The 15,648-nt window shown below is 40.5% G+C and overlaps 1 protein-coding gene across 1 annotated transcript in view; it reads left to right on the forward strand.

The window, feature by feature from the left end:
• Positions 1-3,297: 3,297 nt before the first annotated feature.
• auts2a (activator of transcription and developmental regulator AUTS2 a) overlaps positions 3,298-15,648 on the forward strand; it is a gene marked incomplete at its 5' end in the record, with an annotated part of 340,529 nt that continues 328,178 nt past the window's right edge. Inside the window, one exon of the mRNA XM_083927505.1 lies at positions 3,298-3,585. Coding sequence (XP_083783631.1) covers positions 3,298-3,585 — 288 coding nt within the window. The remainder of the gene's footprint in view (positions 3,586-15,648) is intronic.

Raw genomic sequence — 15,648 nt, forward strand, 5'->3', positions numbered from 1 at the left:
GAACTGAAACCCTGAGTACACGGTCATAAAAGACAACACACACTTGTTGTTTTCTTCAATACATAATTATCACCAGTTTAATGCAGCTTTGTAAATGTTATTAGCATACCTTTCAACTTCCTGTTTGTTTCAGTAATTATGCTAATACATGCATACAGCTTTTGTGATATACAGCCGAGGTTCATTAACTAATGGCCAAACACAGTCGCAAAGCGTGTGTGTTATCATATACATATAATATATATACTGTATATTACTATATAAATACATCATTATATAAACGTCTCACGTCCTATTTCACATACTTGTATTGACAGGGATTGTTGTACTATAAAATTGACAGCAAACAGAAATAATGCGTTTGAGATGTAGAAGACAAAAGGGTGTGTAAACTGTCTTTCTCTGCTCTGACTCCGCTGTGCTCCTGGTTAAACCCTATTTTCACTGGAACTCCGAGCCTACCAAATGTCCAGAGACAGCACTATTTGCGCCGAGGAGGAAGCGTGCAGCCTGTAAAGCGGCACTGCGGCATCGCCGTATCACTGCGCCCCGTTCCCCCTTCTCCGGGATCCTGAAGCTCGGATCTGGGGAGAGGAGGAGATACCCTACGGTCTTCTTTTGCGGGATTTATTTCGCCAGCTCCAAACCTTCTTGTGCGTTATCTTTGAATAGTGACCGAAGGCCTGCAACTTGTCCGGACGGTCCCTCCCCACTCGCAAGGGTTTGCATTTCTTCGTTTTGCATGACGTGTCTTGGAGCAAAAAAAGAGAGAGAGGCTTGCTTTTGTTGTGTGTCTTTACAGTGGAAAATGAAGCTTGGAGAGCCGGAGCAGGAGGCAGTGCCAGTCCGCGGCTGCTGTTGTGGGCTGGACTGGATTACAGAGCCCGAGATCTCTACTGACAGCACAGGCAGACAAAAAGGCACTGTGAGCGGAGACAAGGGAAAGAGTCTTTTACTGAGCTAGGACAGCAAGGGCGAGTGCAAATATACAGTTCTTTTGAAAGAAGCGATATTTTGGGAGCTATTTTTGCAGTGTGTGTGTGTGTGTGCGCGCGCGCGTGTGCGTGTGTGTGTGTGTGTGTGTGTGTGTCATTAGATGAGTGCTGGCACGGGGCATCAGGTTAAAGGCATAGGTACTGAGGTAAAAGGTTTAGGACCGTTATTATAGTAAAGGTGAATTTAGGATTGTTAGAAGGCAGAACATCTGCATGGAAGGGATATTTCTGAATGCCTGCTGCATATTTAAATGTTACCATGCTGGCTTGTTGGATGTGCCTTTGTTGTGTATCCAATTAATTACAAGCCATTTTTTATTGCAAATGATTCTAATTGTGCATGTTTAAATCATTTGTGACTTTGAGGGCTGTAGCAGAGCATTTGGGGACTACATGTACATGCTGCAGAATCTACATGAGCTACATTACATGACAACCTGTGTCCAAGGAGACAATGTAAAGTTGAAGATGGTGGTTAACTGGCAGATTGCTTTTGGTTTGTGTGCGGATGCAGATAAGGGGTTATTCCTCTGTGTTTGAGATGTCCACCAGCATTTGGAGGCATGGTTATTCAGAGAGAGGCTTTGTAAAAGCCTGCAGTTTGTTGATTCAGTTTTCTTCCACATGGAATGCCATTTCTATGATGTAATGGATGAGGATTGATATTCTGGACACACAGAGAAGCCATATGTGTTTTAGACTACAATGCCAGAGTGACTTTAAGTGGCTTTATGGCCTAGACTGCATACTATGCCTCGAGAATGATCCAGAATCAGACTGCAAGCTGTTGAATGTTGCATATATCATTAAGCAGCCAGATGTCTTCAGTGTCAGACAGTGAAGGTATGCCATGCTAAGATGTATAGTGTAGAGAAAGGTGGCATTATCCAAAGGTCTTGTCATGTGTATTGTTTTCTACTCTACACTGTGTGTAAAACCTCAAGGACATCTACTTGTTCACTTAGACCTGCTCTCATTCATGAAAGAGAAATAAATATAGCTCTTTCTGATTTGGGTTATGCAAGTGAGCTGCTCTATCCCAGTTGATATTCTAAAAGAAATGAGTCAGTTGTCATGATGAATTTGTTCATTTAGACAGAGGTTTGATAAAAGTCTATAAGTCAGGCTCGTTTTACGAAAAGGAGAGCTTTCAAATCAAGTACTAATTGTACGTATGTGGATAACTTAATCGTATTTGAAGTTATTAAGCGTGGTATTGAAGACATTACACCATGCACAAAAATTGAACTTCCTTTTAATGTCCTTATGGAATATTGATTTGAATGTCATTTAAATTTACTGTACCTTTTACAAGTTTTGCTATAAATGAATGCATTGAGCAAACAAAAATAGCAGCAGAAGTTGGAGGATAGATTGCACTGAATGAATTGTTCTTAACACACCATTTTATTTAATTGTGGCTTTAGTTTAGGCTCAAGAGCAATCCGTTATTGTAGCAGGACCAGCGTACTGTGTGTTACTGATACATTGTAAAGATTGATGTTTGCATTTGCAGTTTCTGTATGTTACTTACAACAAGCAGTGATGGTGCCAAAAGCAACAAGTGTATGTGAGGCTTAAGACACCAAATGGCAAAGTAGAAATTCCAACACATAGAAATGCAATAAATAAAAAGACAGTTTAGGTTACAAGCTCGGCAAAAGCTTCAGAGACACAAATAAAAGAGCATGCAAATAAAACATTCATCTTGCATTATGTAGAATGGCAGCCTTTTATACAGTATAGCGCACCTTTTGGAAAATGGCTCATTGACTAAATGCACAGTTGAACTTGCTGAGTGAACATGTTGCAAATGCATGCTCTCTCTCTCTTCTCTCTCTGTCTTTATCTTGCAGGAGGGAGAGTTTGCTGACCTTGGGTAAGAGGAGTAGGTTCCTGGAGAAGAAAGATGTGGCATCACCTGCTCAACTCACCGTGGCAGGACATGTTCACTGAGCAGATATTTGCTTTAACTTGAAAAGCTCTTCCTCTGGCGGAATTGACAGCTTGGTGATAACGTGTTTAATAGATCATTTTACACCTCTGTCATAGGATTTGATGGACTGCCTTTGGGGATCTTCGCTTGGAACCTTGGTTCAGTGACTTGATGCAGTTTTGCGATTGCTGTAAAAGGTTTCATCTGTTGGATATCACATGGTTACCTTGGATCTAATACATTAATAACATTCACTTGGATATTGTGGAGACCCTCCCCAGGGGTTTTAACACAAGTAGAGGTCAGGCAGTGTCTTAGTTTGGCCTTTGAAGAGTTTGATTCTCTGTAAGAGGTGGGTTTATCTGGATGTTTCCCATGAAGGACATGGATGGCCCTCGATCTAGTGGCCTCCGCAAGAAGAGAAAGTCAAGGTCTGTGAGGAACCGGGACAGGAGGTCTAATGGGATAAGGAACAACCATGTTAAGAGCTCCGTCTTTCGCTTCTCCTCCGACTCAGAGCGGGAGGGCGACAGGGAACCCTCCTCATCCCGCCCTAGACCCCCGCGACGAAAGCGAAAGGAGTCTACTTCCGCTGAAGAGGACATCATCGACGGCTTCTCCATCACTGGGTTCGTGACCCTGGAGGCTCTGGAGGTGAGTAAACCTAAGGGTAGCCCCTTAGACACTCTCCAACCTTGTGTGTTTGCTGGGCTTTTAGCATGACAATCCAGTCTAAAATCTCTTAACACTTTGTAAACATGTTTAGTATTGTGCGCCTCTCTGACTGGGCCGGCCCGCCGTCTTGGCTGCTGCCTGCATATTTGGCTGTTGCGAGAGTTGGACTCGAACAGATGTAGCTTTAAATGTAGCACTGCAGCCAGCGATTACTAACTGTTTCACTGAGAGGCTGTTGTTGTTGTTGTGTGTACTGCTCTGGGTTTGTTTTAAACAAGAGTTTTCCAGCAAAGCTTTACACCGGGTGAGGGATGTTCAGTTATGATTGTAGTGGCTGTTGTGCCTTTGTACACTTCAGAGTGAAAGAGCAATTTGATCTATGTTACAACAGTTTATTCAGAGTAATTTATTGTGCACAGGCTTTTCATTTTCCTTGGACTGCAAACTGGGCACAGGCTGCCTTCTAATAATATAGTTCTGAATTATGCCTGGCAGCATACAAGTATTTTATATCGCACAACTGCCATATTTTGTATAATAGTAACTTACAAATGGGTAACACATTAAGGGAAAAGTGTTTTTAGTAAGGTGTTGTGCCACCACGAACCCCTAGAACAGCTTCATGGATTCCACAAGTTTTTGGAACCATTCTTTCTTCATTTAGTGTTTGGATTATGCTGGTGGAGTCAGCGACAGCCATAGCATATGATTATTTTCCTCCTCTTTGACAGCATCTGCGTGATCTCCACTCCTTATGTCAGGTGTTTTGTTAAATCTTCTTCTGACTGTATGTGTATGTGACAGTGTAGGTGTTGTCAGTTTCACAGGAAACATTAGAAATTCACAACTGTGCATTTTGTATCAAATATGCCAGTGTACATTCTATAGCTTTTCAGTATTATATTTAGCCTGATCTGGTTCCAGCAGGATGTGAAAATCAAATACTTCACAAGGTCGGAGTCAGGGTTGTCCTGGGATAACGCAGTCTGACTTGCACTTTCTAATATATGCAGTGTGATACCAATCTGTTGTTTGCTGGTGTAACCCATCTCAAGGATATGTGCAGTAGCACTTGTCCTCACTGCATCCCTTTCATTAGTCAGATCAACACTTTTTCCAAGTCAAGAGTGGTATGTTCTCACAGTCTCTTGTGCCTGCATGTCCTTTCTCATTGTTTTGTTTGACCTTCTTTATGATGGCCTTTCATTGATGTTTTTTCTGTTAGAGCACCGCTATTCACAGTGTGAGTGTGTTTTAGATGGCCACTCAGAAATCTAGGCAGGAAAGTTAAGTAAAGGAAAAATAAGCTTACACATTGAACTTTGACCAATTCATTTTCATTGTTGAACTCTGGCATTTGCTTTTCCACTAAATTTAAACCATTTCAGTTTCTTCGTCATAATCTCTACAGTATTTTATATCGAAGTGAACATTCTGCACATATAAACAATGAGGTGTTGTGTAGTTTCATGAATCTAGTATTACATAATATACAAGTAAGCCCCAATTCCTGTCAGTACATGTTAAACTCTTACTTAGATAGTTTAGTCAGTATTTCAGTGATTTTAAGTGTACAGTATACGATATTCTATCAATTTGTAACCATGTCATAAATTGAACTAAAAGATCAAATTATACCGTTGCCTAAGAAGGTCTGATTAACAGATGTACTAATAAATCCAAATATACTGCCGTATCAAATTACATTAATATCAAATCACAGTGGTTTAGAAGGCACTTCTCACAAAACAATCTCGTCACAGAGTGGTTTACTGAGTTCAAGTATATGAGCAAGAGAAAAATAAATTATACTTTTGTGTGAGTACAAATGTGTACACTAAAGGGTTTTTGTGAGAGTGTGGCAGAACTTATTAATACAATATCATCGCACAGGGAAGTGAGGGGATATGGTAATATTGTATTGAATTGCTTCAGTTGTTGGAGAGCTTTAAAAATTGCAGTTTGTTGCCCTGTGTTCCAGATGTAATTACAGCATTAATAACAGAAGCTGATTCATTTTACTGCACACATTGTCGCTGAAAGGAGGATCTGGACAAAGACTACATCCACAGAACTCCTTCCACCATGTTAATAACATGCTATAGTACAGTACCCCTGCTGGTTGAGCTCGCTTCAGACTTTTTGTCCATTTTTATGTGCTTCCAAGGATCGAGCCGGGCTCTGTGCTTCATTAATTTGCTGATGAGATCTTCGATTAACTGATTAATGTTTTGGTCTATAAAATGTCAGAAAATAATAAAAATTCCCATCACAAGTCAAAGGTGACATCTTCAGATGTCTTGTTTTGTCAAAAGAACAGCCCAGAACTTTTAAGATATTTAGTTTACAATGATATCCAGATAATGAGATACTTTTTCCATTGGAGGAGATGGAATCAGGAAACGTTTTTCTTAAAGCAGCCACACTGTACAACTGTTATCCTTTTTCTTGTGTAAAGGTTTTCAGATGCATTTTCTGTCAATTAACCAATTAATTAATGGACTTCTAGTTTGAGCACTTAACAGAGGAAGTTTCAAAACCGTCTTCTCTTTTGGTTTGAGGTGACACATAGGGAAGCATTGGGATCCCAAAGGCATCAGTCAGGCTGTGATTGAAAGGTCAGTGGTTCAAATGTGTAGATCAGTCCTGTAAATGTAAGCCTGGAATAAAAAAGAGGTCCAAGCCCAGCCCAATTACTGCCTCTCAAGTGCCCCTGAGCGAGCCACTTGACCTCCCACTTACTTTTGTAATAGCTCACAGGCCAACGATAGAAGACAAATTGGACTCGGCAGCTCTCTGATGTGACGCTTAGAATCAGGGTTCATTAGGAAGTTGCTGATAAAGACAGAAATAAGTCAAATTTGCCAGATTTCATTAAGGTTTAACGCTCTCTGAAATATTTGAAACACTGTCTTGTTTGTCCCCATGTAATAACTGTGATGACCGTTGATTAAAGGGCTTTTTAAACTGATTGTATTGGAAAGACTGAAAATGACACCCATCCTGTTTGATTTTTCAGGATAATTGGAGAGAGTTTTTGTCTTATCCTTAATCTTCAATTATGGATCAGACTGGTCAGAGCTTTTATTTTATTTTACCGCCTCCAATATTTCAGTGTAATTTTCATGACAATTAGACTTCATTTTTCACTTGTATGTAATATCTAGGTAATGGGGGTGTGACTTATGCTGAGTGTTTTTGCCTAACACTGTTAAGACTCTGTATAGTGTATATATGGAGCTATGCACAAGCATATCACAGCACCGGTGTGTCTCTTTCTGTCTGTGTAAAGTTGAATTCTGATGAGGTCAGACCCCTGGAGGTATATGCTAGTGCTCTCCATCTGTCACCACAGTGCTTTAGCAACACTTCTCGCAGGCCTGCTTTCATGTGCCTGCTGATATCTGAGCTTTGCATTTCTCTTTTGTAGTCTCAGGGCTGAAGCATCCATGATGAGACTCTTTAGATACTCAAGTTGCTTTTGGTGGATGTTTTGACATATTGTTGTATTGATTACTGGGTTGTTTGTTGTTGTTGCAGTTTGGAGTGAACTCGCTCAAGTTGGACTATTGTTGAAGGGGATCACAACCTAAATAAAGAATTCCAATATGAGGTTTTCATGGTATAGGAGTGATAAATCAATATTTGTGAACATAAACTACTCCCTTTAAAGGCTAGAGACACCAGGAGTAAGTCCCTTGCAGTGTTGGGACCAACTTAGTACTAAGTACTTTGATTACTTTTTAATGAGTAACTTAATTGTGCAATTCAAGTAATCAGTTATTAGCTACGTTTTCAATTAAGAAATCCTGGCTCCTGTCCAATCACACTCTTTGCTTTCCTAACCCTTTCAACATTGTACCCAAAGCCTACACTGACTGACTAACTGACTGACTTTTCAACTAGAATAACAACACCTCATCTTCTTGCTCAGCAGGTTAACAGCAGTCTATTACATGATTGACTGCCTGTGATTATACGATGAACAGCACAAAAGCAGCAACGTGGAAATTAGTACATTTGCAGGGTCTGTTCTACTCTGATTTTGCATTTAAAGGTCTGGAAAGACTTCTTAATTCACAATGCCCCACAGAGCTCCTGCAGCTTTTGTGGTTCCTCTAAACAACTATTGCCCTCTAACTTAATTTGTTACACACCATAAAAACAGGAGAAAATAGATTTACCTAATGCGCAAACAGTGTACAGCATGACACTGGGCACATAACTGCATAACATCACATTTTGGCAAGACTGGGAGCACAGCGGCGTATTGGGGTAGACGGGCAAAGCTGACACAAGCAGTTTGGGGCCAGCAGTGAAGAATGGTTCTTTTATTAACTCAGAATAATAAAGAAAATTGGATCAGGATTTCTCACAACAGCCAGATAATATTGAGTCTGATCCCCAGAGGACGATTCCTAATGATTTTGGTTGCCGCAAAATACAACTTAAAGTTGTACTCTGTAAGAATTCAGATATGTTGTTACTAGTGGCCTAATTGTTACTAAGGGCGCACTCACACTGTCCTTCCGCACCGGGCCAAAACCGTTTTTTCACCCGCTCCGCGCATAACAGCGGACAGCGGGCCGTCCACGGCTTTTGTAGAGCCCGTTTGCACATGTACGAGCACGAGCGTGCGCACGTGTACGAGCATGAGCATGAGGCCTACGACGGTTCTGACGTCCTTTATGTGCGCCTGTTCGGACATAGAAAATAGAGGGATGGACCATGCGCGGACATTTGACAACAACAACAATGGCGGCGAAAGGTTCACGTTGGTGTGATGCGGAGGTGGAGTGTTTACTGCAGATTTGGTCGGACAAGACGCACAAAAACTCTGAGGTCTATGGAAAGATTTGTAAACAAAGTGACGCATCGCGATGACGTCAATCAATGCGTGTGACGTGTTACGGCGTGATGACGTATGGACAGCAAGAAGCATTTGCGCGAGGCCAAGGCAGTGTGAAACAAACGGGCCTGAGGTGCGGGGCGAGAGGGAGGGGGGACAAGTACCCTAAAGCCTGGTGCGTGGTGCGGAAGGACAGTGTGAGTGCACCCTAAGATGTAACTGTAGGCGAGCCTGTTCTTTCAGAGCCCTTTATCTTGTCACGTTCACAGTCACTGTGTGTGTTGACTATTTATTTATTTATTTTTGCTTTTTTTTAAACTTTATTGAAAGACATTCACTTCTCTACTTCTAGTCCATCACCTATATGATACCCTCTTAAATCCATACACACACACACAATCACACATTACACTTCTGCTCTTACTACAAGCCTGACTCAGAAGTCGAGATTCCCGATTTCCGATTACAAGTGAATGCAGCATAACTGTTACTGACGAACTGAGCCAACAGACCAACCGCTGTCAGCAGCGTCACTTACATGGTGGCTTATTTACTTCTAGGGAGGGAATGTCTCCACAGACACACAGACTGGAATGCTCAGCAAATAGGCAAGTAGAAGTGCTTTAATTAGTGGGTCATTTGATCAATTACCATTGTTTTTACTCTTTGATAGATAGGAACTTAAAAGATAATTAAATAGATGAAAATCTTACGGAGTAGGACTTTAAGTCATAGCTTCTAGGGAAACGTCTGGATCATCAGCAACAGAGTATTTAGTCATATCCTGACACAACTACCAGTAGTTTCTGTTTGTTTGTTCTTTTGTGTTTCATTCATGTTTGTACAGAGATGTACTTCATTTTCATAACATTAATATAGCAGCAAAAATATATTATATTTTCTCTGTAAAGTGTAGTGGAGTAATGTTGCCCTGATATGATAATTAAGTCACTCTCCCGCTCTGTGTGTGTGATAAGCCAAGCCTCTCATGTGGCCGTGAAAAAAAAAACAGTCACTGCCACATCTTGGGGAACAGTTTGTGTCGGTTTCCCCACGACTTTGCAGTGTAGCTAGGCAAAATAGATAAACATATATGTGCTTAACCATGTTTTGGCTCTTGTAAGAGATATTATCTATTTCCACCTGGGTACTGGATTTGACATGTCATGCCTAACTGCACCAAACCGCAGACTACTAGCTGCTGACCACCAGAGAGCTAGCAGATAGCCAATCGATTACAAAGCGCTTTAATGCCTTTCACTGCAGGCTTTACATCACACTGACAAAGCGTCTATAACAGGGTTATGTACAGCCATGTGTCCGCTGGAGGAGAAATGTTTTAAGAGCTGTGGAAATCCACTACCTGTGCTTTTCCTCCGTTTACATTTCATTTCAGTACCACTGATGTACCAACAGGATTTTTATGTTATTTCCAATTAGGTGTCAACTTATTTTTAGGATTTCTGCTGCTGGTATCAGTAGTTTAATTATAGGCACCAGCTTCACACCCGTTTGTCACACCCACACTGGCCTTGGAGATGTGACACATTCAAGCCGGGGCACAGTTGAGCCTCATAGTTCATGGATTAAGTTGAGTCATCAGTGCGTGTGGGTGGAGGCTGGAGGTGGTTTGGAGTGAGATCCATTGATACGTTGTCAGACTTTCATATCACAAATAATGGCTTGCTAATTAAGTGCTATTGACATTTAAAGTGGAGCAGGAGTTAAAGGATAGGGTATTCCTCTCATTCATGGCCAAATGAAGATGATAAATTGCAGTTTAACAGTCTGGCATTTTTCTCCTCTTGTATGCTGTTCGTGGGAGGATGCTGTCGTCTTGCCAGCATTTCAAAAACAATTGATTTTCTTTGGCACAACCCTCAGAAGTCTGCCTGGAGGACGACTCATAAGTGCAGGCAGAGAAGAACACATTGATCGGTACTCATTGTAAGAAAGGGGCTAATTTAAAATCAAATGTATTGACAGCATGTTTCCAAAAGACCAGAAAAAAGTACATTTCAAACAATTAAGACACACAAGTAGCCAGGTTTTCTTAAAGCTTTTTTCTCTGAGAGAAAGCAGGTTAATGAACAGGACACCTTCTGAGAGAGCTTGTTTTTCATGACGGCTCTCCTTGAACCATGCTGCCTTGACAGATATTTCTGTCTTGTGAATAATACCTCTTTTCCAGCCTTTTAATTAATTTTCCACCTTCCACATATATATTTATTCCAGTCTCTTGGCAGTAATGACAGATATTCATTTGGCTGCATTTTGGAGGTGTCAGAGGGTGATGTATGGTAGACATTAATATGCTGTGACAGCCCAGTGACTGACACATTAATGAAATAAGATGTCATCTCAGGCTGTTAAAAAAGCCTCCAGATTAGATGATCTCTCTGTAGTGTATACATGTGAGAGTTGTTAAACTCATCCACAAATCCCAGACATGGGAGTATGATGGAAGTAGTGTTGATCATCCAGAGAATTTTAGAGGCTGTAGTCGAATAACAGATTGGTTTTAAATGCCTTTAAACCAAGAGTCATGTGTTCTGCACAGTATTTCCATTTCAGCTCAGTTTGAGAGTATTTACTGGGTTTTGCTGTCATTTATGGTGGCCTTTCTCTCCTCTCCTCATGCTGGGGTTGTGTGCAAACTTGAAGGCCTTTTCCAATGCCACTTTTTGCCAAGCTGAGCCACACCAAGAGCCGAGATTAACCTTCTATGGAGTACGTCTTGCTAGCCACATCCAACCCATGACAACAATAAATAAATAAATAAAAATGAAGAATTCTTAAAAAAAAAAAAGGAAGCTGTGTTGTGAGACTAAACTCATGTCTGTGCTGCAGGACAGCATAGAGAAAGACATTTTTAAAAGTCTCTGTGTTCAGCTCTCAGTACTTTTGTAGCTTCAAACTGAATCTCTGTGGTTTGAATTTGAGTTTCTCTCCTGTTTGAACTTTCAGATATCCTCTTTATCTTACTTTCATGTTCACATTCAGCCCTGTTGGAGTCTTTAAGTCACTGCAGATGAAAACCCAACATTTTCGGATTTTGCTGCTTCACAATGAAAAAGCTTTGAAATAACAGTATGGTGGAACTTTCACCGTGAAGACTTTATAGGAAACTAAATTTGTTTTTAAAACTGCTCAGCCTGCCAGATTCTAAATAGAAACAACAGACATTTTGATGTCAGAACAGGAATGTCTGTAGTCCTAAACGTTTGTGAATACATTTTATGAAACTAAAAATACAGTATAGACTACTAAAAAACAAAGACGAATAAAATACTCAGAGCTACTGTGGAGCGATAGCTACGTCACTGAAGACGTACCTCAAAGTAGGTAGCCCAGTTGTAATGAAAATGAAAATCCCCTCCTGTGCTGGGCTGACGTGCTAAGCTGAGCTTAACTCGACCACTGTATGGAAAAAGGCCATTGTTGCGCTACTACCTGCATTAGCTGCTCTTTTTTTTTTAAATGTACATGTAGGCTAGTTTTAGCGATACTGAGATTCTCCTACTGATGCTTTAACTAGGCACAGAGAGTTGCTGTGTTCATGGATTCAGGGCAGTGTACTGCTGCAGAATGAATACAGGAAAAACACTTAAGATAGAAACTGAATAGCACAAAATGCATAAAAGGAATTGTATGATTTGTAGGATTGTATGAATCTCATCCTATCACCCAAGCCTATTGTGGGTTGAAATTCACAACTTGTTTTTAACAACACTGAAACACTCCAGCTATGTGCCAGGAACTGAGAAATGTCTGAATGAGTGGTGTTAACCATTAAGGATGTAACGATGCACCACAAGGCAGTTAAAGTAAAGAGACAATATACCGTGTGTTGTAGATTTTAATGAAGGGATCTTTTTAGTCATTATTTGACTTTAATGTCATTTTGTAAAAAAAAAATTTCATCAAAAACTGTGTCACAAACTCAGTATTGCACATCGTATGAAATCGTGAGTTGGGTGTATCCTTACATCTCTATTAACTGTATAACCAAGCAGTCTGAAGTGTGTAGATGTCTGTGCGGTAGTATATTATACCGTAGCAACCTTGTGTAATTTTCAGGCGATTTAATGAAGAGAAACACGTGTACGACTGGCAGACTGGCTCCTTCCCAAATCACGCAGCTCATCGAACCCCACTGGCAAGGAATATCCAAATATTCACTGTTGATTAGTTCCGAAGATCTGAGGGGTAAACAAAGCTACTCAGGACAACCCTAGAAAGCTTTACTGCTGTAAAGGAAAATGTTTGCTAGATTTGTAACACAAGACAAAACAAGGGCATCATTGGGAAACAGAATGTGGCACATAATCATTTTAGCTTGATTTTCTTGTTTTCATAATCGTTGGAAGCCAAAATAGTAATTGAAAATAAAATGTGATTACATTAGCAGCCCTACTGTATTCCAGGGCCATGTTACATGCTTTACAACACAGACATCATCTTTCCCAGCAGATTTGTCATTTACCCGCCTCACGTTGACAACCTTTCCATCTGTCACTGATGTGTCCAGAGTGATTGGACTGTAACTGCATAGAGCAACAGTCCATGAAACCCAGTTGTAAATCCAACCGTGACACGTTTAAGATCTGCATCACCCAGGAGGTGTTCACTGTTACATTTAGACACATATAGCAGCTGAGAAAACAGAAATTAACATTTACACTAAACATGTTCTGAAGAAGAAAATTGAGGACAGTCTGATTTTATCATCAACAGTATAGCAAAGAAAGCTTTTCTTTAGATATAACCCAGCTACATCACATCTAGACGCAACTCACATGAAATTCAAAGTGCACAGGCTTTGATTGATGTCATGATGCTCGGTTAAGCTCATAAACACTTCAATCACGTGCCCAACACCTACACCCTCAACTAATTAGTTAAGGGAGAAACTGACACCAGTGCAGTGGTATGAACTCAGGCAATGCAAATGGCTCGACAGCAGCGGAAATGTGTTACAAGCAGCATCAATGTTTTGCGTTGACACGCAAGCAAAAGAAAAGAGGCTGAGATGTTGAAGCATAATGCAGGGATGATCAGTCACTCCTCCAAACAGTATAAACACATTTTACAGTGATATTCTCAGCTATTTTACATCAATAATATACTCATCATAAATACATTGTACTTGTTGACTTCGTACTAGCTATGGGATGTGCTGAGAATCTAAAGTGTGCTTTTACAATGCTGAATTTAAGAACAGTTTGAATTTCAGAGCCAGTTCATGTCCTCTGAAAAAGGGTGCTATTTTTGTTTTAAATTATTAAAACGTACGCACAAGAAGAATGCTACGTGAAAATATGTTTTCCTGTCCGTCTTAAAGCATAGTTTCTGTTCAGTTTGTGTATTGCCTTAATGGTCTTGTCAAAACATTGACAGTTAAAATGATGTGTTTTGTGCAATAGACACTTATTTTGAGTTGAATATACTAGACAGGATGAATATACTTGTTTACAGACAGTGTTTGCACAGACAGTGTTTGCACAGACTGAGTGCTGTTGTTATAGAGATTTATGAATGACAACGAATACCAATGAACACACTAGTCGTCCATCAGCTTATGTCTACAATAATGGTTAATCTTTGGCTAATGGCACTCCCGGAGTGGCTGAAGAACATTGGATTAATGGTTCCACCTCTTTAAGACCTAAGTCTCCCTGACACTTGTGAATGTAGCACACAGCTCCGAAACATCATTGTGTATCCTTATCCAAGTATTAGCACAGAGGAAAGTCACTTCCTCATCCTCAGATAATTAACTTGCCTCAGTTGAGAAAAATACATTTCCCTGGTCTCTATGCCACCAGCTTGCTGAGCCCAGGCCATTTTCTTTTCCATTTAATCTTTGTTTTTTTCCTGCAGGTTCCAGTGACAGATGTTGGGGGAAAAAAGATAAATGTTTGCTGAGGCCGATTGTTAAATGCCATCTCTGAAGTAGAGCCGTGGCCGCAGTCGCACTCTCTTTTGTGTGTAATGGTCCTATGATGGTGTATTATTTATTTTTTTTTTCACTTGAGAGGAGACCCTTCTCATGCTTAACCGCACAGTGCATACAAATAATGGTGCAGTTATGAATGTGTTTGAGCGTGTGTGTCTTTGCACCACGGAGCCCAGGTGGACTTATGGACGCAGCCCTGTTGAGATCTCTACCTGCAGCTTTGAACCTTTGATCCTCCGTCTCTTCTCTGATCCTTCTTTCAAACCGAGCCAACCTACCCGTTTCCATTACCATCTGCTTCCATTCCTGCTCCCAGATAAGCTTTGCTCATAACTGCACTGCTTCAGTTCTTTTTTAAAAATAATTGTTTACACTAGCCTGAATGTCAAACCTTAATCCATAATCACATGCTTTCTGGGATATTTAGAAAATTGGCGTATATCATAGCAGCTAATACCAAACAATTTGGTTTGCTCACAGCACCTTGGTTATCCCCAGGCTCAGCTATGTAGCGCAGGATCCAGTTCCACCTCTTTCAGGTCAGATTATATTGAAATACTAATTAAAGGCTTCATGGCTATGTTTCAGTATGATGTCATCCCCCTGCCTTCGCCTGTGGAACTAACTGCTCCAGATGCTCAGTAGGAGGGATTATGTGGACTGGAACTGCTTCAGATGAGAGTCGCTCAGGTCCTTTAGATGCAGTTTTTCTGTTAGCCATGTTCTTGTTCAGAATTCACTGTGAAAATGGTTGCAGGCCATGTGCTTATGTTTGATCACCTTAAAGCAGATGGGAACATTTGGCTTTTGGAAGTATCATTTGATATTTGAGCCAGTTGGAGTCTAGGCATATAGTTCAGCCAGAGCCAGTTATTATTATTATTATTATTATTATTATTATTATTATTATTAATATTTGTATATTTTTATTTTTTATCAGAACAGCAGGAGAATGACAGGGATGGAGGAAGAGAGAGGGGTGACATGCAGCAGAGTGCCGAGGGTGGGATTTGCACTGAGGTCACTGCCAACTGGAATCTGTTTAACAAATCTTTCACATTTACTAAGTCAGGGGTTCCCAACCTCTTTTGTCTGATGTCCCCCTTTAGTCCAGTCAGATATACTCAAATACCCCTTGAACTGCACCACCCATCAGCATTTTTATTTGAGTTGACTTTAAACTGGATCATGGAACATGATACTATATTATATGAAGCAGTAATATTTTCATGCT

The sequence above is a fragment of the Echiichthys vipera genome (genome assembly GCF_963691815.1).
Source record: "Echiichthys vipera genome assembly, chromosome: 14".
Lineage (NCBI taxonomy): Eukaryota > Metazoa > Chordata > Actinopteri > Perciformes > Trachinidae > Echiichthys > Echiichthys vipera.